We start from the raw sequence: 23,834 nt of genomic DNA, 5'->3' as shown, positions 1-23,834 counted from the left end.
GGTTGTCAGTAAAATACCCCAGATCCTCCCAGTCTTGTTCTCCTGCATGTGGAAATTCAGTCTAGACCTGCTGAACGAGGGCCTCATTGATCCTCAACCTTTACAATGCTTCTTTTCTTACTCCCGAGTTCTTTCCAGGTTAGACTATGGAAATATTCCGTCTGCACCTAACATCGCTGGGATCTTGCGATGACCTAATCTGGAATACATTCAGCAGGAGCTGCAGCAATCTGGGACGGTTACACATCGCTGCCAGTTTGCTCACCTGTCTCTCGCTTTGCACAGATTGATGTCTTGACATCTCACCTGCATTGAGCGAGAAGTGTGCGCTGTATTGATTCAAGAAAGCAGAACAGCTGTAAAACAAACACGTTATACAGTTCCCTCAGCACTGGCAACAAAGAAAACACGGGTGACGCATTATTTGCACTGCTCAAGTGAGATCACTCATTTTGCTGTTTAAAATGAATAGGGGGGGGGGGAGAAACAGCCTCCGCACCTGTTCTGTGAAAGGCGCAGTGATGCTGCGGTCAGGCGTGTCACCTGGGAATCGGCCGGTTCTAGCAAGCTACCAAATTCCGAGTCTCCACTCCATGACCTTGGTATCCCGATGGTCAAAATTGACATTTAAAATCCCGACAAGGTCAAAATACCGATGACAAGGTCAAAATACCGACATTTTAAATCCTGACAATGTCAAAATACTGACATATAGAATTTCGACAGGTGAAAAAGTCTGGTAGACAGGTCGCGAGGTCGATATGGGTTTTTTCACAGTTTTTTTTTTACCCGAATGTCGACACAGTCGACATGGACACAGTTGGAAGTCAACCGCAGCCCCTTGCTTCACTCTCAATGCTTCGGGCACGGGGCCTCGCTGCGCTCGGCACACTGTTTTATTCTCCCACCACGCCCTAGTGGATGGTAGGTCATGAAATACCGCCTGTCGGCACATGTCAGGTAAAAAAACTGTGAAAAAACCCATGTCGACCTCGCGACCTGTAGACCGAAAGTCATGTTAACTTTTTCACCTGTCTACATTCTATATGCTGGTATTTTGACCTTGTCGGGATTTTAAATGTTGGGATTTTGACCTTGTCGGACTTTTGACCTTGTTGGAATTTTAAATGTCGGTATTTTGATCTTGCGGGATTTTGACCTTGTCGGGATTTTGACCGTCGGTCAATGGTTGTCAGTGTTTTGACCGTCTGGATTTTGACCGTCTGGATTTTAACTGCATCCCCACTAAATAGTGTCCTCAGCTTAAGCTGGGATCTTGTGATCTCAGCTGCACGAGTCTCCTAAGCTGACGCGATATGGTAACAACCGAATCAGCTCCTGACTGGAACTAGAAGGTGAAAAATAAATAAGTAGAATCTGCGTTAGTAAATTTACCCCATAGATTCTGTTGAACACAGAAACACACACCTGCTTGATGTAATGCCCATGTAATGTGATGTAATGTGATGTAATGTGACAGTGATGTTTATGTACGAATGTAACATGGAGTCATTATTCAGGTCAAACTCCTTTTCAGTTTGTGGTTGAATTTGAAAGTGACGTAAGGTTTTAATGCATTGACATGGGAAATCCCAGCTGCAGATGTTTCCAGCTCACAGACACATGTTAGTGAAGACACTAAGACACAGATATCACTTAATACATTTCCTGTAATTCATTATATAAGAAAAATTGCCGGTTGTGGCCAACTATTGGTTTTTGTCTACAGAGTATATCAGGAGCCTAATATTTATCCTGTTCCCTGTACAGTATAGTACAGGGTTCTTGTTGTTCTACCACAGACCCTGCTTTATCCGGGTAATGCAGTCTGCTGCTAGCTGAGTAAATGTGCATATACAGAAGAGCAGAAACCTCCTTTTTTGCCACCTCCATAAAGAAATTTGTGTTTCCATTGGAGTTCTCTGTGACGTAATGTGAGCTAGGGGTTCTCTGTGACATAATGTGAGCTGGGGATTCTGTGTGACGTAATGTGAGCTGGGGATTCTGTGTGACGTAATGTGAGCTAGGGGTTCTCTGTGACCTAATGTGAGCTGGGGATTCTGTGTGACGTAATGTGAGCTAGGGGTTCTCTGTGACATAATGTGAGCTGGGGATTCTGTGTGACCTAATGTGAGCTGGGGATTCTGTGTGACGTAATGTGAACTAGGGGTTCTCTGTGACCTAATGTGAGCTGGGGATTCTGTGTGACGTAATGTGAGCTAGGTGTTCTCTGTGACCTAATGTGAGCTGGGGATTCTGTGTGACGTAATGTGAGCTAGGGGTTCTCTGTGACATAATGTGAGCTGGGGATTCTGTGTGACCTAATGTGAGCTGGGGATTCTGTGTGACGTAATGTGAACTAGGGGTTCTCTGTGACCTAATGTGAGCTGGGGATTCTGTGTGACGTAATGTGAGCTAGGTGTTCTCTGTGACCTAATGTGAGCTGGGGATTCTGTGTGACGTAATGTGAGCTAGGGGTTCTCTGTGACCTAATGTGAGCTGGAGGTTCGGTGTGATGTAATATGAGCTGGAAGTTCGGTGTGACGTAATGTGAGCTGGAGGTTCGGTGTGATGTAATGTAATCTGGGGGTACGGTGTGACGTAAAGTAATCTGGGGGTACGGTGTGATGTAATGTAATCTGGGGGTTCTGTGTGACCTAATCTGAGCTGGGAGTTCTATGAGGCATAATGAAAACTGGGGGTTCTCTGTGACATTATGCGAGCTGGGAGTTCTCTGTGACATAATATGAGCTGGGGGTTCTATGTGGCATTATGCGAGCTGGGATTCTATGTAACATATTACGAGCTGGGGGTTCTGTGTGGCATAATGTGAGCTGGGGGTTCTATGGGACTCTTTAATATCATCACCAGTATATTATACTGATGATTTTATTGGTGTAGCCCCCGCAAGAAAATTTCCCCAGGGCCCCCACAAACCATTCGGCCAAGCTACAAGTTCTAGCTGTCGCTGTTAGCAGGCTGCCCGATTGTCACTTGGGAGATTTAAGGGCCCATTCATGACCTGGGGCCAAATGTAAGTTAAAAAATATTTTTGGGATATTCAGCATGTGTAGAAACCTCAAAAGTGACAGTTAGTGGCTGTTGAATAGCTGCATTTCAAAGCCTTCAGTCGCTACTGCCGCGGCCAGTCTGCATGACCATAGACCAGGGCCGGGCAACACCGGCCCTCCAGATGTTGATGAACTATACATCCCAGCATGCCTTGCATCAGTTTCAGCATGGCCACATAGCAAAACAAATGCAAAGCATCCTGGGATGTGTAGTTCATCAACATCTGGAGGGCCGGTGTTGCCCAGCCCTGCCATAGACTAACACGGTGAACCAATGTTCCTCATTTCCGCATCAGTGCTTTATATGTGTGCGCAACGGCATAGCAATAATCAATATTTAGCAGTAAAATGCCTACATTGCAATAAATATATGATCAAACCCTCCCCCCAAAAACCATATTACATTGTTTCCTTTCTTTCAAGTGTCTGAGTAAGTTCATCTACATATATTCAGGAATCTATGTTTGTGCTTATTGTGCGGTAAACCTGTTTTTATTCTTCCGTTAAACCCTTATGCCAAATGCAAATCTGAATGCCAGTAAATGGAACTAAAATGCAGTATAAGACCGTAATAGGCCGTTGTACCAGCGTGGCTTCTCATTATTTACAGCAGGGCTTACATTAAAGATAATTTAATGGCTCACATCGCATCGGAGAACATCTTTGTAACATTAAAAGTTGGTACAGAAGGCTTTCTACATACAATAAAATATGTGAAATGGTTACTTTAGTTATTTAAAGACCCCAAGCATTGAGAAGTGAAACATTGTGTTGCTAGTTAAAAGCGCGTCAAAATGGGGGCTTCGGCAATATAGTTTCACTTTGAGCTGTGACCGTTTTTATGTTCACTTTGAGCTGTGACAGTTTTTAAGCCCCGGTTCTCCCATTGGTTTTCTTAATTGACCTTGTTTTACATGGTAGTTTAGGTTGAATGAAGACTTGCGTCCATCAAGTTGAACCTTTGTCCATCAAGTTCAACTTGTGTTTATTTGTTAAAACTGTTCAAGTAGGTTACGTATCTCTTATACGTGTTTTTGTTTTGTGTTTTTTATATCAGGAGGGCGCATAACTGCTACAAATGTCGACAATGCAGTTTTACAGCAGCCGACACCCAAGCTCTATTGGATCACTTCAACTCTGCACATTGTCAGGAGTCTGAAATCACTACATCAAATGGCGGGGAGCTCCATGGTGTACCTTCCATCAAGGAAGAGCCAAAAATGGAGATGAAGGTGTACAACCTTGTCACCCCGGATTCCAAAATGGGAGAAGCCATATATGACAGCACTGTGAAGAAGGAGAAGCTAGATGACAAGGAGGTGCTCAGGGAGAAAGCATGGTCTGACGGGTCAGTAGATGACCTTCGTGGTGTTGCCTGGAGAGGATCAGACATTCTGAGAACAAGTCCATCCTATACACAAATAGGACTGGGCCTTTTAACCACCGTGTCTGTCAACCAGGAACAGCAGAAATCTTCAAGAGATAGTCCAAACGTGGAAGCAGCACATTTAGCAAGACCTCTTTATGGCTTGTCTGTAGACGCTAAGGGATTTCCAGGCGTTACGGCTGGAGCTAGTGGAGAAAAATCGGGGCAGCTCACACCACAGTACCCTAGTATGGGTGACAGCAAGTCCAAGGATGAATCTCAGTCACTCCTACGGGTAAGTCAACATGTCTATGCAGCTTTGAGGTCTTTTTTTTTTTGTTTGTTTAATTACTCTTGCACACATATCTATTCTGTTATATCCTATAAGGCATGCTTTGTAAAAGGACAAATACATAATCTATATGTAGAGTAGAGGTGGTGTTGGGGCACAGCTTATATTTGGGTGTAGCCTTGCCAAAAGAATGCACTAGCTTTTAACCTAAACAGTGTTCCGCTTCTTATTAGTCTACCACAGTGGTTCCCGACCCTGGTTCTCAAGTTCCCCCAACAGTTCACATTTATCAAGTCAGCTGTGGATTTTTAAAATGTGACAGTAGGTGATGACAGCACACCATCTGGGTGACTTGGAATACCTGCTCTGTTAGGGGTACTTGAGGACCGGAGTTGGGAACCACTGGTCTACCAGAATAGAGACAGTTGGCGGTCTCTCTACAGCTTATCTTTGTAGATTGCACTACCAGATGCTGCTCATTCCATTTAAACTCATTTGTTCATTATATGCTGGAAGAGAGATGTACAGTACTATTCACTTCCTAGAGAGCAGAGCCCAAACAGCTCTAGAATTAAATACATAATAGTCACTTGCACACAGGAGTCTTACAAGATAAATTCACATACGAGTCCCACAAAAACACTACTGGGTAGTTTAATGAAACCAAACCTAGAGAAGACCTTTGCTGTATCATTAAAGGCTTCAGGGACAGTGGTGGTTTGGTAGAGTTTCACAACCCAACCCAACTCTTTTGAGAAGATACTGCAGATAGTTTAGACCAGTAATCCCCAAACCTTGATCCTCAAGGACACCTAACAGTTCATGTTCTCCAGGTCACCTTTGGATTTTTTAAATGGGACTGCTGGTGATACACAGCGCTCCTACTGGGTGACCTGTGTGGGGGTCATTTGGGAACTGCTGATCTAGACTAACATACGCATTGGTATTTTGATTATCTCTGAAGCGTTTGCTGTATTTGTGCTTTGCTAAATTAGCAGAGCAGAAGCTAAATTTACCCCATTAGCACTATTCACTGGAAAAAGAATAAGGAACCACTATGGTATAAAGGATTATACAGTATGATCGCAATGGTAAGGTTCTCCCTGTTATGTTCTAGCTTCATTGCTAGGTCTCCTTTCAGTGCTGTCATATGGAAAGGATTATCTTTGTAAATCTTTTTTTTTTTCCATTTTAATACTGAGGAAAATAGATTGGCTCATGACTGTTTAGAGAATGGATCGGCAAGTAACATTATATTGAATAATTTATCTTTTGATGGCCAATGCATGTTTTACTGTCTCTGTACATTAGGCTAGCCCCATATTAAACCCGGCGGGTGAATGTGACTGCATACATGTCTGCATTAACATGTACCACAAGGGACAGGAGGGGGATTTAGCCTTTGTTTCCTTTCATCTTGATACATTTTAAGGGCACTTGAAGTGTACCAACTATGCAACAAATAGTGCAGATTAGGTTGAGTTACCCACTGCAAACCATGATTTTCCTATCCCTTACATGCATAGGTTTCTTATGCCAAAGTAATGATAACTTCTAAAGCAGTATATTGAGTCAAATTCTGGGAGAGAGATAAAGTTCCAACCAATCAGCTCCTGTCATTTTTCAAACACATCCTGTAACATGGCAGTTAGGAGCTGACACGGGATTGAAAAATGCTTAATCCCGGGATCCTGGGATTGTCATCCCTAAAAAACACAGCCTGTTCTCCCTACACCGGCCACCCCTCCCATTTACTTACATGGACAGGAGGCCGGGAGGGGGGCAGACAGAAGCGGAGCCGGGTTGCCCGGTGCCTCTGGAAGAGAGTGGGACGGTGGCAGCAGCACAAAAATGGGCGGGCGGCAGTAGCAGAGTGGGTTATGTGGTTATGAGGTACAGTCAATAATGGGGATGCGGCGGTGCGGCCTTTGTAGCATGACCTCTGACTGTCAAACTGCGCAGAGCCGCACACCGGTATCGGGAACAGCTGGACAGCATCTGAATGAGTGCTCAGATGCTGCCCGGCATTAGACTGCGTATTCTCAGTCTAATCCTGAAATCCTGGGTTTGAATACTCCAATCCCAGTATTGCCAGGATCTCGATCCTGAGACTGGCCACCCTAATCCCTTAGATATCCCCCCAACAACTTGTCCGCTTTAGTAGGTCTTCCCTATAGTGGCACCCATTTTTTAAAACTAAACCAATATCCACAAGAATTTAGTCCCTAGTGAGCTTACTCAAAATGTTATCTAACAAAATAACTTGTTTAGCTGTTAAGGTTCATTGCTGTGCATGATTTACAGTTGCACGTGTAGATCTTTAGGACATCCCTGCCCAAAGGAATGCACTAATCTCTAATTATGTTAATTCTTAAAAGAAAAAAAAATATCTACGTATTTATATTAAAATGGGTGTAGGAACCCTTGGCAGCTGGAAGCATTATTTGGGTGTGTGAGAGAATACCGTGATGAAGTGGGTCAAATATTGCCAAAAAGAAAAAAAAAAGTAGAGAATTCCCTTAAGGAGGATGGTGAATCAGATCTGGAACAAAGAGAATGTCGAGGCAACCCTTTAAGCCTTGAGGCTTTTCAGTAAACACAGGGTAATACGGAGGTTGCTAGGTTTTCCCTTGGCTCATATATGGAGTTAATATGCTAATCTAGAAATAGAACGCATTATGCATTACATTGAAGAACTTAATGAAATATAAAGTATGTTGTTTGTTTGTAACCAGGATTTTCCTGGGAATGCTCTGTACAGGATCATCCTCCACGAATTGTCTTGCTCGTCATTGATATGTCATCGTGTGACATATCCATGTTCGTGAGACTCCATCCACCCATGTTGTACCCCTTTGGTGGTCTTAATCTCAGCCCCAGTCCGAATACAGTTGCAGTAGCCGCAATGCCTATGGTTAGAGGAGGAATGTCGCCTGAACATGTTTCCAAAATAAACTGGACAAATTTTGTTAGAAACGGGTAGTTTTCTTTACCATATTCACAGAGATAAACCTCGGATCTCTCGAAAGCTTTGCTTTTGCCTCTGTTCTTTGCAGTGAGTATAAAACAACAGGGGTGGACAACCACTTTGACGTTGGACCTCCAGAAACGTGCCTGGGCGCCTAACGCTGTGTGTTTAATATTATGCAACATTTTTATAATGTGTAACTTTCTTCTCAGACTGGAAGCAAAAAGACATTTATAGAGTAGGAGTGGTATAGAACTTCCATCGGCCTTTTATGTGTAAGCCGTCGTCTTTAAAGTTCTTTGACTTGAGATGTGCGGGAGATACACCATCAAAACCAAGTAGTTTTCACCTGTCTAAAAGAATACTATTATCCACATTAACGTCTTAAAGTGACTTAATTAGGTGTGGCATACTACTTAGGTAGTGCTCTTCAGATTAGTTTCTTTCAACAAAGTAATGAAAGTTTGCATGTCGTTCGAACAATGGAACGCCTACCCATACACATCTGACTTATTAATGAAATTACTTGATAACCTACTGTCGTTTATTTGTGTGTATGTAATATATATATATATATATATATATATATATATATATATATATATATATATATATATATATATATATATATATATATATATACAGAAAAGTCCGGTAAATGAGCGCGAATGATCCCTTGTACAAATAGGAGAACTGTCCATATGTTGGTAGGTCATGTAGTGCAGCTGTATTCTGGCGAGAGTTAACACCAAAACCTCAAGAAGCAGCACATGTAGGAGAAAAAACCAGAGAGCGCACGATGTGATTATAAACGTAAAGAGCACTTTTACTGTAGTAATATAGTCACATACATGTAAGGTTTTGTAAGGATAGCGCGGCAGCAACTGAGAACTCCAAGCCGGGACCAAGAACTGATCTGTTCTTGGTCCCGGCTTGGAGTTCTCAGTTGCTGCCGCGCTATCCGTGTCAGCGTGTGGATGCCTGAACTGCTTCTCCGGGTTAATATACCTTTGCATGCCTGCTGTTTTAAACCTTACATGTATGTGACTATATTACTACAGTAAAAGTGCTCTTTACGTTTATAATCACATCGTGCGCTCTCTGGTTTTTTCTCATATATATATATGTGTGTGTGTGTGTGTGTGTGTGTGTGTGTGTGTGTGTATATATATATATATATATATATATATATATATATATATATATATATATATATATATATATATATATATATATATATATATATATATATATATGTGTATATATAGTGGCAATATTCTCCTGGGGCAAGCCTCTAGGAAAAATGAGTGGCACTCTCCGGATTTTTGTAGACACGTTTATAGTGCAAAATAAATCAATACATGGTCGTCAACGTTTCAAGGCCTCAGCCTTTTCGTCAGGACGGACATAAAGTGCATACAGTGCTGTGCAAAGGAAAGAACAGAATGCCATAACCAGGTTACCTTATATGCCTTATGTGATCAAACCAGCGTGTGTGCTACGGCGTCAGGCTGCTGTGCTTCCGGGGGTGTGTAGCCGGTGCCAGCTTTCAGTGACGTCAGACTGCTCCATTCCTGGGGTCCGCCTCCTGTCAGCTGCGCTATCCGGGTCACGGCACCCCGTGTAGCGATCAGCTGTCCTGCGCTAGGATGTAGCAATGGAAGACCAACCTAGAAAGAGGTTGGAAGAGGTGAAACATCGAACTGTGCAACAACATTAAAAACGGCATATATACAAACGACAAGTGACAGTGTTACGTATTTAAGGTGTGCAGTTAATAAATAAGTTAAAAGACATGCATTACATATGGATCAGAAGGTAGCGCAGACACCGGTGTGCACACTAGTGTCAAAGGGCAACTTGGACATAATACTCAATATTAATAATATCAGACTACATTCCAGTGTTGACAGGGAGGGATCAGGGAACATTGACAGCAGGAGTTATATGAAGGCACCCCACGAGATTTTTTCATTGAGTCCGTTAGGGGCCAAAGCGTTCAGTTTATAGATCCACTCAGACTCGCGTTGTGTCAGCAATTTGTGTCGGTCACCCCCTCTGGCAAGTGGAGGGATGTGATCGATTATTTTACATTTAAAATGGGTAAGTGAGTGACGGAATTCCTTAAAATGTTTAGCGACTGGCTGGTCCATATCCTTGCCCTCCAGGGCAGACTTAATCGCGTGGCGGTGCATGGCCATGCGTTCGCGCAAAGTGCGGATGGTTTGTCCAACATAGTATTTTCCGCACGGACAAATAATAATGTAGACAATGAATTGGGACCTGCAGGAAAGGACGTGCTTGATCTTAAATTTTTCTCCTGTGTAGGGGTGTTTGAACGTTGAGCCTGGTTCCATATAGCTACAGGTGGTGCAAGATGGACAACGGTAGCAACCTGGTTTCTTAGTTTTAGTATTGAACAAAGTGGGGGCATGCTTGATGTCGACATTGGTTTTGACCACCATGTCTTTTATGTTCCTAGCTCTACGGTAGCTGGGCATCAGACGTTTGTTGGAGAAGATGGGTAAAGTCTTGTCGCTAGTTACAATCGGCCACCATGTGTGTAATGTTTTGGGGAGCGCAATGCTCGAAGGGGAAAAGGTGGTCACAAAAGGAATTCGGGAGTCAGAATTGTGGTCTCTCACGCTTGGAGCCAGGAGTTTTTCTCTGGGTGTCTTTAAGACTACATTTTTGTGTTTTGCAAGCTCTGATACATTGTAGCCTCTGTCGGCGAATTTCAGCACCATGTCATCCAGTGCCGGTTCCAATTTAGTTGCATCACTTGTGATGCGGGCCACCCTGACGAGTTGTGACTTGGGAAGACCATTCTTCAGTGCTGGTGGATGGTTGCTGCTAGAGTGGAGCAACGTGTTGCGGTCAGTTGGCTTTGAGAACAAGCTTGTCACAATCTTACCATCTTGCAGTGTGATTTTGACATCCAGGTAGTTGACACTACAGGTGCTGCTTGTGGAGGTTAATTTGATGGGGCAGTCATACGAATTGATCTGTGTGATCAACTTTGATAGCTCAGTTTGAGACCCGGACCAGCATATTAGCAGGTCGTCTATATATCTACAATATAGAATAATATTGTTGTATATGTTAGGGTCCTGGAAGAAAAAGTCATTTTCGATCTCAAACATAAAAACGTTTGCTAGCGCTGGCGAGACATTGGAGCCCATCGAGCAACCCGTTAGTTGGATGTAATATTCAGTATTATGGATGAAGTAATTTCTGGAGAGAGTGTATTGAAGCAGTTGGAGAAACAAATCGATGTCCAATTTATCAAATTTGACCCTCAGTAGGAATTTTTTCATTGCAGAGATGGCTTGTGTGTGTGGAATTACGGTATAAAGATTGGCAACGTCCAAAGTACACAGAACCGTGTCAGGTGGTAACGATGGAAGGGCTTGCAGTTTGTTCAGCAAATGCGTAGTATCTTTGAGATAGTATGGCTGCTGAATGATAAATGGTTGCAGCAGACAGTCAAGGAACTGAGATATGGCTTGCGTGAGAGATCCCCTGGCAGATATGATGGGTCTGCCAGGGGGGTTAACCGGGTTTTTGTGAATCTTTGGTAAGGAGTATATAACTGGAACGATGGGGAAAGGTTGAATCAGAGTGTCCAGAACTTTTTTACTGATGAGACCCTTCTGGTGTGCCTCCGTGAGGGTGCTGTCGATTTCTTTTTTGAATTGTATCGTCGGGTCCCCTTTAAGTTTCTTATATGTGGAGGCATCGGAGAGCATCAGGTCCAGATTATGTACATATGTTGTGGTGTCTTGAATGACAATTGCACCCCCTTTGTCAGCGGGTCTTATTATAATTTCTGCCCTTTTGGAAAGGTGGATTAGAGCCCGTTGTTCATCGGGGTGGAGATTGGAGTATTTCTTACGAGAATCTTTGTTGAACTTAGAGATGGATTCATCAACCAATCGTGGGAAAGTTTTTAAAGCAGCATTAAAGGATTGAGGGTCAAAAGTGGACTTCGCGTGTTTTTTCAGATAGTCATTGTGTCGATCGGAAGGGGTTGACTGTGAATGTTGGAAGAATTCCTTGATCCGCATGGATCTGTTGAATTTATGTAAATCCACCTTCCATTTAAAGTCCTCATGGGTGTTAGTCGGGACAAACGAAAGACCGCGATTTAAAACCCTTTGTTCAATCTCAGAAATAGGATGGGTGCTTAAGTTAAAGATGAGGGTTTCTTTTTGTTTGACGGAGGTTTTGTAAATGCGGGAGTTCTGTCCGCCCCTCCTCGTATATCTTGTGTGCGAAGGTCTAAATTGGACCGTGTTGCCCGGCCTAAAGGGATGTTACCGTGGCTGGGGTTGTCATCGGAATCTTCAGGTGCAAAATCGCTATCACTGGTATAGCGAGACTGGTCACGGTGGGTGCGAGGTTTTCTGTTAGCTCTGAAGTTCGGGCGGCCCCTTGATCTCGGGGGTTCGGTACCATTCAGCCAGCGGTACACACGGCAGTCCTCATAATCAGATTGGACGATGCTCCATTTCTTCTTCTTAAATTTCTCCAAATCACTCTTGTATTGGTCAACTTGTGTTTGTAATTTCTTCCATAGGGGTGTGTGATTCTTATCATCGAGGACGGATTTGTTGGTAGTGCGGAGCTCCGCTAGCTTGGTTCTGGTGTTCTCTAAGATTTTACCTGACTCCTCAATCACCAGGATCATCAGATCCTGGCTACACTTGTTCAAAATCGAAATCCATTTAAGGCAGAAGTCAGGGCTGTTTCTGCCAATGGTCGGCACATTGTTTATTCGGAACCCCCGAGGTATCATCCGATGTCTAAAATAATCTGATAAAGTGCTGCCGTGCAATAAGAAATCAATCTCTTTTTTCTGGAGTTTGAAGAGAAGGTTGTAGATGTCATCTCCCGATTGTAGGGATGGGGTCTGGTCAACTTGTTCCTTGAAAAGGATAGCTTGAACCCGCTCCTGGGAATATGAGAAAGTCTGATCGAGGTGTTTTTGGATGTCTTGAAATAAGAGGGCAGTTGTAGCCTGGGGATCCATGATGTAGCGGAAGGTACACAAAGTGCTTCAGTGCAGAAGTGTGCAAAAGTTAGTGACGGCTCACAGAAGCCGTGAAGTTAAGTGCTCAGGTGCTGGGGATGGACTCGATCCTTCTGTTGTACAGTTGGTAATTGTAATCCAAAGGAATTCAATTGAAAATAGCAGGTGCCTCAACACTTAGGGGACGTGGCAACGAACCCCATATAGATATGGAAGAGGGTTTGATTGGCACTCTCGGCTGATGTATGGTCACGGACCGTGGTGCCTCCACACAAAGGGATAATAGTGGCAATATTCTCCTGGGGCAAGCCTCTAGGAAAAATGAGTGGCACTCTCCGGATTTTTGTAGACACGTTTATAGTGCAAAATAAATCAATACATGGTCGTCAACGTTTCAAGGCCTCAGCCTTTTCGTCAGGACGGACATAAAGTGCATACAGTGCTGTGCAAAGGAAAGAACAGAATGCCATAACCAGGTTACCTTATATGCCTTATGTGATCAAACCAGCGTGTGTGCTACGGCGTCAGGCTGCTGTGCTTCCGGGGGTGTGTAGCCGGTGCCAGCTTTCAGTGACGTCAGACTGCTCCATTCCTGGGGTCCGCCTCCTGTCAGCTGCGCTATCCGGGTCACGGCACCCCGTGTAGCGATCAGCTGTCCTGCGCTAGGATGTAGCAATGGAAGACCAACCTAGAAAGAGGTTGGAAGAGGTGAAACATCGAACTGTGCAACAACATTAAAAACGGCATATATACAAACGACAAGTGACAGTGTTACGTATTTAAGGTGTGCAGTTAATAAATAAGTTAAAAGACATGCATTACATATGGATCAGAAGGTAGCGCAGACACCGGTGTGCACACTAGTGTCAAAGGGCAACTTGGACATAATACTCAATATTAATAATATCAGACTACATTCCAGTGTTGACAGGGAGGGATCAGGGAACATTGACAGCAGGAGTTATATGAAGGCACCCCACGAGATTTTTTCATTGAGTCCGTTAGGGGCCAAAGCGTTCAGTTTATAGATCCACTCAGACTCGCGTTGTGTCAGCAATTTGTGTCGGTCACCCCCTCTGGCAAGTGGAGGGATGTGATCGATTATTTTACATTTAAAATGGGTAAGTGAGTGACGGAATTCCTTAAAATGTTTAGCGACTGGCTGGTCCATATCCTTGCCCTCCAGGGCAGACTTAATCGCGTGGCGGTGCATGGCCATGCGTTCGCGCAAAGTGCGGATGGTTTGTCCAACATAGTATTTTCCGCACGGACAAATAATAATGTAGACAATGAATTGGGACCTGCAGGAAAGGACGTGCTTGATCTTAAATTTTTCTCCTGTGTAGGGGTGTTTGAACGTTGAGCCTGGTTCCATATAGCTACAGGTGGTGCAAGATGGACAACGGTAGCAACCTGGTTTCTTAGTTTTAGTATTGAACAAAGTGGGGGCATGCTTGATGTCGACATTGGTTTTGACCACCATGTCTTTTATGTTCCTAGCTCTACGGTAGCTGGGCATCAGACGTTTGTTGGAGAAGATGGGTAAAGTCTTGTCGCTAGTTACAATCGGCCACCATGTGTGTAATGTTTTGGGGAGCGCAATGCTCGAAGGGGAAAAGGTGGTCACAAAAGGAATTCGGGAGTCAGAATTGTGGTCTCTCACGCTTGGAGCCAGGAGTTTTTCTCTGGGTGTCTTTAAGACTACATTTTTGTGTTTTGCAAGCTCTGATACATTGTAGCCTCTGTCGGCGAATTTCAGCACCATGTCATCCAGTGCCGGTTCCAATTTAGTTGCATCACTTGTGATGCGGGCCACCCTGACGAGTTGTGACTTGGGAAGACCATTCTTCAGTGCTGGTGGATGGTTGCTGCTAGAGTGGAGCAACGTGTTGCGGTCAGTTGGCTTTGAGAACAAGCTTGTCACAATCTTACCATCTTGCAGTGTGATTTTGACATCCAGGTAGTTGACACTACAGGTGCTGCTTGTGGAGGTTAATTTGGTGTGCCTCCGTGAGGGTGCTGTCGATTTCTTTTTTGAATTGTATCGTCGGGTCCCCTTTAAGTTTCTTATATGTGGAGGCATCGGAGAGCATCAGGTCCAGATTATGTACATATGTTGTGGTGTCTTGAATGACAATTGCACCCCCTTTGTCAGCGGGTCTTATTATAATTTCTGCCCTTTTGGAAAGGTGGATTAGAGCCCGTTGTTCATCGGGGTGGAGATTGGAGTATTTCTTACGAGAATCTTTGTTGAACTTAGAGATGGATTCATCAACCAATCGTGGGAAAGTTTTTAAAGCAGCATTAAAGGATTGAGGATACAACAATATTATTCTATATTGTAGATATATAGACGACCTGCTAATATGCTGGTCCGGGTCTCAAACTGAGCTATCAAAGTTGATCACACAGATCAATTCGTATGACTGCCCCATCAAATTAACCTCCACAAGCAGCACCTGTAGTGTCAACTACCTGGATGTCAAAATCACACTGCAAGATGGTAAGATTGTGACAAGCTTGTTCTCAAAGCCAACTGACCGCAACACGTTGCTCCACTCTAGCAGCAACCATCCACCAGCACTGAAGAATGGTCTTCCCAAGTCACAACTCGTCAGGGTGGCCCGCATCACAAGTGATGCAACTAAATTGGAACCGGCACTGGATGACATGGTGCTGAAATTCGCCGACAGAGGCTACAATGTATCAGAGCTTGCAAAACACAAAAATGTAGTCTTAAAGACACCCAGAGAAAAACTCCTGGCTCCAAGCGTGAGAGACCACAATTCTGACTCCCGAATTCCTTTTGTGACCACCTTTTCCCCTTCGAGCATTGCGCTCCCCAAAACATTACACACATGGTGGCCGATTGTAACTAGCGACAAGACTTTACCCATCTTCTCCAACAAACGTCTGATGCCCAGCTACCGTAGAGCTAGGAACATAAAAGACATGGTGGTCAAAACCAATGTCGACATCAAGCATGCCCCCACTTTGTTCAATACTAAAACTAAGAAACCAGGTTGCTACCGTTGTCCATCTTGCACCACCTGTAGCTATATGGAACCAGGCTCAACGTTCAAACACCCCTACACAGGAGAAAAATTTAAGATCAAGCACGTCCTTTCCTGCAGGTCCCAATTCATTGTCTACATTATTATTTGTCCGTGCGGAAAATACTATGTTGGACAAACCATCCGCACTTTGCGCGAACGCATGGCCATGCACCGCCACGCGATTAAGTCTGCCCTGGAGGGCAAGGATATGGACCAGCCAGTCGCTAAACATTTTAAGGAATTCCGTCACTCACTTACCCATTTTAAATGTAAAATAATCGATCACATCCCTCCACTTGCCAGAGGGGGTGACCGACACAAATTGCTGACACAACGCGAGTCTGAGTGGATCTATAAACTGAACGCTTTGGCCCCTAACGGACTCAATGAAAAAATCTCGTGGGGTGCCTTCATATAACTCCTGCTGTCAATGTTCCCTGATCCCTCCCTGTCAACACTGGAATGTAGTCTGATATTATTAATATTGAGTATTATGTCCAAGTTGCCCTTTGACACTAGTGTGCACACCGGTGTCTGCGCTACCTTCTGATCCATATGTAATGCATGTCTTTTAACTTATTTATTAACTGCACACCTTAAATACGTAACACTGTCACTTGTCGTTTGTATATATGCCGTTTTTAATGTTGTTGCACAGTTCGATGTTTCACCTCTTCCAACCTCTTTCTAGGTTGGTCTTTCATTGCTACATCCTAGCGCAGGACAGCTGATCGCTACACGGGGTGCCGTGACCCGGATAGCGCAGCTGACAGGAGGCGGACCCCAGGAATGGAGCAGTCTGACGTCACTGAAAGCTGGCACCGGCTACACACCCCCGGAAGCACAGCAGCCTGACGCCGTAGCACACACGCTGGTTTGATCACATAAGGCATATAAGGTAACCTGGTTATGGCATTCTGTTCTTTCCTTTGCACAGCACTGTATGCACTTTATGTCCGTCCTGACGAAAAGGCTGAGGCCTTGAAACGTTGACGACCATGTATTGATTTATTTTGCACTATAAACGTGTCTACAAAAATCCGGAGAGTGCCACTCATTTTTCCTAGAGGCTTGCCCCAGGAGAATATTGCCACTATTATCCCTTTGTGTGGAGGCACCACGGTCCGTGACCATACATCAGCCGAGAGTGCCAATCAAACCCTCTTCCATATGTGTATATATATATATATTCTACATATACAGTACATCAGGGGTGGCAGAACCTGTCCTTAAGATCTACCTATAGTTCATGTGTTTCAGGCAACCTGTGGATCTATAGTAGGAATGCAGCAAGTTTTAAATGTTAACAGTTAGTAATGACTACACCTGTGCACTAGCTAGGTGTTAGGCAAACGTGGACCGGTGGTACGTTTCAATGACCGGTTTGGCCACCCCTGCAGTACAGGCCAGTCGGAATGCGTGTAGTTAGCATCGATTCCGCTGGTTGGCCATGGCTTGTGTTGACAAGGACACAATCTTTGTATGGTTTGTATCGCCCATGTTCGTGCGGGATATTTTAATTGCTCTGGTCTATAAAGTATCTAAAAGATTATAGTTAATCTGTATAAAAATTAAACTGTTCTAAGTGCCCCTGGATTACGCTAGAACCCTTCTTTTATTTATTTTGTTTAATTGAGGGTATGCGCCAAACAAGTTTTTTCCCTATATCCCCATTGGGTCTGCATCAGACTTTGGCCCCAGGCCAGGACCCCTGTGTACTGTACAGTTGCTGAACCTATTGCACGTGTTTCTCGCTATGCACTTGTAACCATAAACCTTTATTTGTTACCAAGCCACAAAGAGGGGCAAAGTCTTTGCCAACGCAATGGTAAATGTTTTCTGGGTCTTTTTCTCTTTGCTATATTAAAATGTGTTTAATTTAAGACACAACTTGAAATACTCTTTTTTTTTTTTTTTTCCTCCCACCAAAATAGAAACTGCAACTAAATATAGTAATGGATACCCTGTGTTTTGCAAACTAGTATACTTGTACTTCGTAGGCCGGCTACTATTTTACTCTGAATATAAATGACCTAACCAATCCCATATGTTTCTTTTTAAAGTTTTATTTTAGGCTGTAGATTTGTAAAACAAACACGTAACGCCGGAATATGAGAATGTGTTAACGTTGTTGACTCTACTTGTCCAAAATATATTAAAATACACTCAAAAATCGCAGACGGTCTCCCCTGTTTTTGCTTATTTGCCTGGGTGAAGGATTTTGAAGGCAATCGACTGTCAGTTTGTGCCTGATCATGCTGCTGTTACCTCCAAAATGTTCCAAATTTAGACTGGACGAACCACGTTTGAGGGCTCTGTCCCTTTATATCTTTTTGGTGGGAAAGGTCAGAGGTCAGTCTGTGAACAATGAACAGGTGTTCATAACACCATGTGAAAGTGTCCAGAACTGTGCATGCTAAGGTGCATCTTAGTGCCCGGTTATGATGTAGCCACACCCCTATCATGATGTGATCCTGTCCCTTGCTTCTATTCAGTCTTTGAGGTTTCATTCATTAACTGCTGGTGATTATCAGTGGTGTTGCCTGTAGACTTTAAATACTCTAAAGAAATATTCGGCAATACGATTCCTGGTTTTCCACGCATTGCCTTCTTAATTTCCGCAGCTAACATGGAATTATTTGGTGGCTTTGAAAATCCACCCTGTGGGCGGGACTTAATAAACTCAGAATGTGGTGGCTGTGCAGGATCCCAGCTAAACGTGGACATTTTTCTAAAGGGGGCAATCACTTACAAGGCAAAACCATGCCTTGTGAATAATTGCCCCTTTAAAAAAAAGTCCTAGTTTGGTTGGTATCTCTCACAGTCGCTGAGCTAGGAGGTCATTACATCTTGACCCTTTGTGTCTGATATATCTCTTTAAATATAAAAATTAAAAAAGAAGCACAATAAAACCATCATTTTATTTAGTTGTTAGTGAGAAACGGAGTGTACAACCAATGCTACAGATAAATTGAGTTTCTGCGCCATATGGTGTGAGAAGACTCTGATCTGCTCACAATGTACTGGGCTGTGACTTGAATTGCACAAGAATTAGTATAACACATGTACAAAGTCGCAGGTGAAACACAACCGACCTCTACGCGAGGAAAGGTCGCTACTGTGCAGTGGAACCCTTTTTTCACAGATTCATACTCCATCAGATATACACGTGCTGCGAAAACCTCCAGTTTACAATAGCAACGTCGTTGTGTCACTTCTAGCCATTTCATTATGCAAATAAGACGCTATTTTTTAAGTCGCTCATCAGGACGCAGTTGCACGAGACCTGGTGCGCCGAGAGAGAGATGTTATTTGGAGCATATTACATAAACCTATATGATGACAAATCTGTAAGTATGTAGAATATTCAGGGATGGGATCCTTGCATGACATTACATCACTGTGTAACACATTAGCAGAATTTGGCAAATTTCCTCATATAAAAAAAATAAAAATTTAAAAATCATAGATCGTAAATTGTAGAGTTAAAAAAATATTTTTTTTTTTTGAAAAAGACCCATAATCACTAGAAATGATCTGCCTGGCGATGTGCTTATATGTATCGGCGCTCAAGTACTATACCACTTCTAAAATGCATAATATTTACATTTTACCAGTAAATAAGTAATTTGATTGCTTTATGGAAGCTTTGAATTAGACTCCTCAGCATAACGACGCTATTTATTTTTTATTTATTATGTTTTTTTTTGTGCAAATAATCATCGTTCTGCTTGCCGAAACTGGTCTGCTTCATGTTAATCTATTTGCCTTAGGTTATCCTCTGGCTTTCATGTAGATCCCAGCCAATTAAAAGAATAACAGACATTTAAACAAAAGGAGTTTATTTGTCTATACACCATTGGTTTTTTTTTTGCTCTTTTAAGGTAAAGGATAATCCTTTTGAATACGGTTTTCAGGATATCGTTGTTTTCCGAAAAAGTTTAAATAAACAGTGGCTGTATTTTTATATAGGATTTATCAACACATTGCAGACCTGCATTATCTGCCTAATGTCCAGTCTCTGCTTCTCTACTCTACTGTTGACCATGTTCTGATCATGAAAACTCTGTACGATCAAATGTTATCGTTTTCCCCGGTTTGAATATCTGGAAATCTTCATACTGATTGGCTGAAGATTCATTAAGAAGACCAATCACAAACCACAAGCAATTTTTTATGTATGTGTGTGTGTGTGTGTGTATATATGTATGTATGTATGTATGTGTATATATATATATATATATATATATATACATACAGGAGACGGCAGCTCTTGTGACCGACGTTTCAAAAGCACCTTGATAAAAAAAGCCTAAGGGCTTTTGAAACGTCGGTCACAAGAGCTGCCGTCTCCTGTCTTTATTTCCGAGTGCCGCCCCCCCCCCACTGCATTCATTGTACAGAGCGTCTCTGCACGCTCACCCAGGAGGGCACCGGAGTTTGCTACAGCAACCACCCTCAGTGGTGACAGCACAGAGTGCCGCCACAGTCCCCCTCGATATATATATATATATATATATATGTTTCTGTATAACTAATTTTAATGCAGCATGAGGCATCTGTAGGAAAAAGACACTTCCTAGCAGTATCTGTGTACAGCATCCAGATACACAGCGTAGACTTACCATTGCACCCTCAACCAGTCTGTGTAAGCCAAAGCTACAGATCTAGCCACGCTCACCGTTCCACCTGATATGGATGCTTGTGCTTGATTACTGTGCCAAAATGGCACCTGCGGCACAGAATGGCCATGCTGCGACAATGCCGCTCAACATGTTTCTATTCGCCACAAGAGCAGATTAAACGCACGTGGTGAAAGGAAATTGCCACGGAAGTCGTACATGACAATTGGCACAGGAACGATAAGCATGGCTACATCTGTAACTGAGACCGGCCAACTAAAGTGGTCAGCAAGGTCCATGAAGTCTGCATCCTACCCCCCCTCCCCCCCTTAATGAATCGCGGTCACAGTCTCCGCCCCCAAAGCCACAGCATGATTGACATGCTACGGAGTTCCTGCAGATGATTACACAGGACCTTTTCTTTATATTCTCAGTTTCACCATCATCAAATTTGTATGTAAACCATCAGGTGAAAGAAACCAGCCAGTAAAAAAAAAAAAAAAAAACATTCTATTCTAGACCCTTTGGATATTTAATCCAGTCCATGTGGAGTATACTTTAACATTATAGTTATTTTACTTATAACATTGTAATTATATTTATTATTTAAAAAAAATTCTGAACAACCTTTTGCTTTCCTTCCCCCTTTGAGTGCCAATGTTGCTGTGAGAGCCGTGCAAAATATCTGTTAAAAAATTCAAAATGTCAGGGCCGTAGTCGAGGAATATGAATCACTTTAGTTAAATGTTGCGTATTTACCCCCCCCCCCCCCAAAAAGGTCCATGAAGTCTGCATCCTACCCCCCCTCCCCCCCTTAATGAATCGCTGTCACAGTCTCCGCCCCCAAAGCCACAGCATGATTGACATGCTACGGAGTTCCTGCAGATGATTACACAGGACCTTTTCTTTATATTCTCAGTTTCACCATCATCAAATTTGTATGTAAACCATCAGGTGAAAGAAACCAGCCAGTAAAAAAAAAAAAAAAAAACATTCTATTCTAGACCCTTTGGATATTTAATCCAGTCCATGTGGAGTATACTTTAACATTATAGTTATTTTACTTATAACATTGTAATTATATTTATTATTTAAAAAAATTTCTGAACAACCTTTTGCTTTCCTTCCCCCTTTGAGTGCCAATGTTGCTGTGAGAGCCGTGCAAAATATCTGTTAAAAAATTCAAAATGTCAGGGCCGTAGTCGAGGAATATGAATCACTTTAGTTAAATGTTGCGTATTTACCCCCCCCCCCAAAAAAAAATACACAAAACCTCGCCTTGAGAAATGCTGACATTTTTAGCGGATATTTTGCACATCTCTCAGAGCAATGTCGGCACTCAAAGCGTTAAGTTAAAAATGTTGCATTTAAATTTACATTCCAAACTTGTAATAGGCCGGACGATGTTTGTTTAAAAAAAACAACAACACAGAACTGAGCTAATATTTATTTTTTATATTTGTTACAGTTGAGGGATTTTCACCTTTTTGTGCTGAGTTTGATTGAAATTTTTGCCATGCTGGTCACTTTATAACATCAAAAACATCCAGAAGCTGACACTAGTCTGTCTCTCTCTCTCTCTCTCTCTCTCTCTCTCTCTCTCTCTCACCTCTCTCTCTCTCGAAAGAAAAGATTAAAATGTCTCAAAATAATATTGTCAGTCCACCAAGGCATAGACTGTTGAATTGAAAAAGGGAATGAAGGGAACTCGTATTTATATGGCCAAAAATTAATCCAAATCCAGAAAATGTTGTGTTATGTGTACTGCTGAGTGACAGACAATAGCTACAATGGGGGCACCCCTTCTTTAAGTAAGATTGTCCTAATTAAAATCAGGAATCGGGCTGGGCTTCACATCAGTAGACCCTGCCCCCAAATATGGAGCTGTTTGCAGGGAGGGGGCAGGGCTAATTGATGCTGATTTGCATATTTTAGCGCACCTCCTCAATTCAGCTTTGGTATTTCTCTTATTCTGCCCACTTCACTAGGAAGCAGTTCTGTAGGAGATGTAGTCACTAGGTACAGGGGACTGCTTAACAAATCAGGAGTCTCCCGCAGCTGGCTGGGAACTGCTGTCTGGGGGCTGGCCGCAGGTATCAAATTGCTTTTCTATGGCTACTTTAACCGGGGACTACCGGACCTTCCAGGGAGAAGGCAGATCTGATCTTCCCCAATAAGTTGGATAAGAGCTACAGAGCTGTGGTACTGTGAATATGAGATGTAGGACATATTCTGAAACAAGGGGAGAGCAAGAGATGTATGCTGGGATGAGCTTGTTAATAGCCAAGTATATTACTTATAAAGATCTGTCTGAAAATGATAATTCTTTGAGGTCTCAGTGGTGTCACAATAAGTGAGCAGTGATCCCAGATGCACCAGTATTAGTAGCCAATGATTCACGTCTAGGGTGGGAGTTAACCGTATCTACTAAATAAGGTGCCCACTTACACTGAGCTCCAGCCTGGATCGCAGCGGCCTTTGTCTATGATAGATAATGCTCTCTCTTACATTAAGATGTTTCCGTGGTGAAAAATTGTACTGCCTAATTATATTGTGTGTGTGTGTGTGTGCTTCATAGTGATAGCTCACGGAAATAGTGTTTCCAACAAAACCTGGAACTCGTTGTAGCATTTATTGTGTAGGAGGAAAGATATCTATCTATCTATCTAGTTTGTATCTATTTATCTATCTTGTTTGTATCTATTTATCTTGTTTGTATCTATTTATCTATCTATCTTGTTTGTATCTATCTATCTATATTTATCCATCTTACATCTATCTATATTATATCTACGTTATATTTATCTATCTATCTATCTTGTATCTATCTATATTTATCTATCTTAAATCTATATATATTATATCTACCTTATATCTATCTATAAATCAATCAGTCAATTGTGTGTATGCATAATATGTGTGGTTTCTTTTTTTATTTTGGTGACCCAATATAATTCCTCCCCACGATACGATTGCAAAATCTTGCCATTGCTTTGCAGAATTGCGATGATTTGCTCTACGTAGACAGCCTTGCTGTATAGGCAGTTGCCAGGCCACCCTTTTTCCCATCTGAGCAGCCCAGAAGACCGTCCCGGCATGCCTCAGTTGTCTGGACCGTGCTTCCCAATGCTGCGTTGACACCCACAAAATGCTGCATCGACGACCTCCGACCGTACTTACAGATGGAGCCCCTCTCATTCAATCCTGGTGCCCACCAGAACGTCCCCTCTGGCGAGCCCCGGCGGAGAGGGACTCCATTAAACTGGGACGCGTGTGCGCTTCAGGGAGACGGGCAGGGTTGGGGGGGGGGTCAGGACGGCAATGGGGATCAACGGTGTCGGCGGCAGGGAGCTCCGTTGACACATGGCGTGCTAGTGTTTTGTGTGCGTGTGCCCTGGTGGGAGCTGGCGGCTGGTGAAAGTTTTGC

At 43.0% G+C, this 23,834-nt stretch overlaps 1 protein-coding gene across 3 annotated transcripts in view; it reads left to right on the top strand.

Annotated features, from left to right (window-relative positions):
- TRPS1 (transcriptional repressor GATA binding 1) overlaps positions 1–23,834 on the top strand; it is a 210,470-nt gene that overhangs the window by 97,964 nt on the left and 88,672 nt on the right. For all 3 annotated transcript variants that reach the window (XM_083186718.1, XM_083186717.1, XM_083186719.1), the window contains one exon: positions 4,129–4,732. In XM_083186718.1, coding sequence (XP_083042844.1) covers positions 4,129–4,732 — 604 coding nt within the window. The remainder of the gene's footprint in view (positions 1–4,128; positions 4,733–23,834) is intronic.

This window comes from Crinia signifera, chromosome 5, assembly GCF_055691185.1.
Source record: "Crinia signifera chromosome 5, ASM5569118v1, whole genome shotgun sequence".
Lineage (NCBI taxonomy): Eukaryota > Metazoa > Chordata > Amphibia > Anura > Myobatrachidae > Crinia > Crinia signifera.
This window is presented reverse-complemented; position numbering and strand designations above follow the sequence as displayed.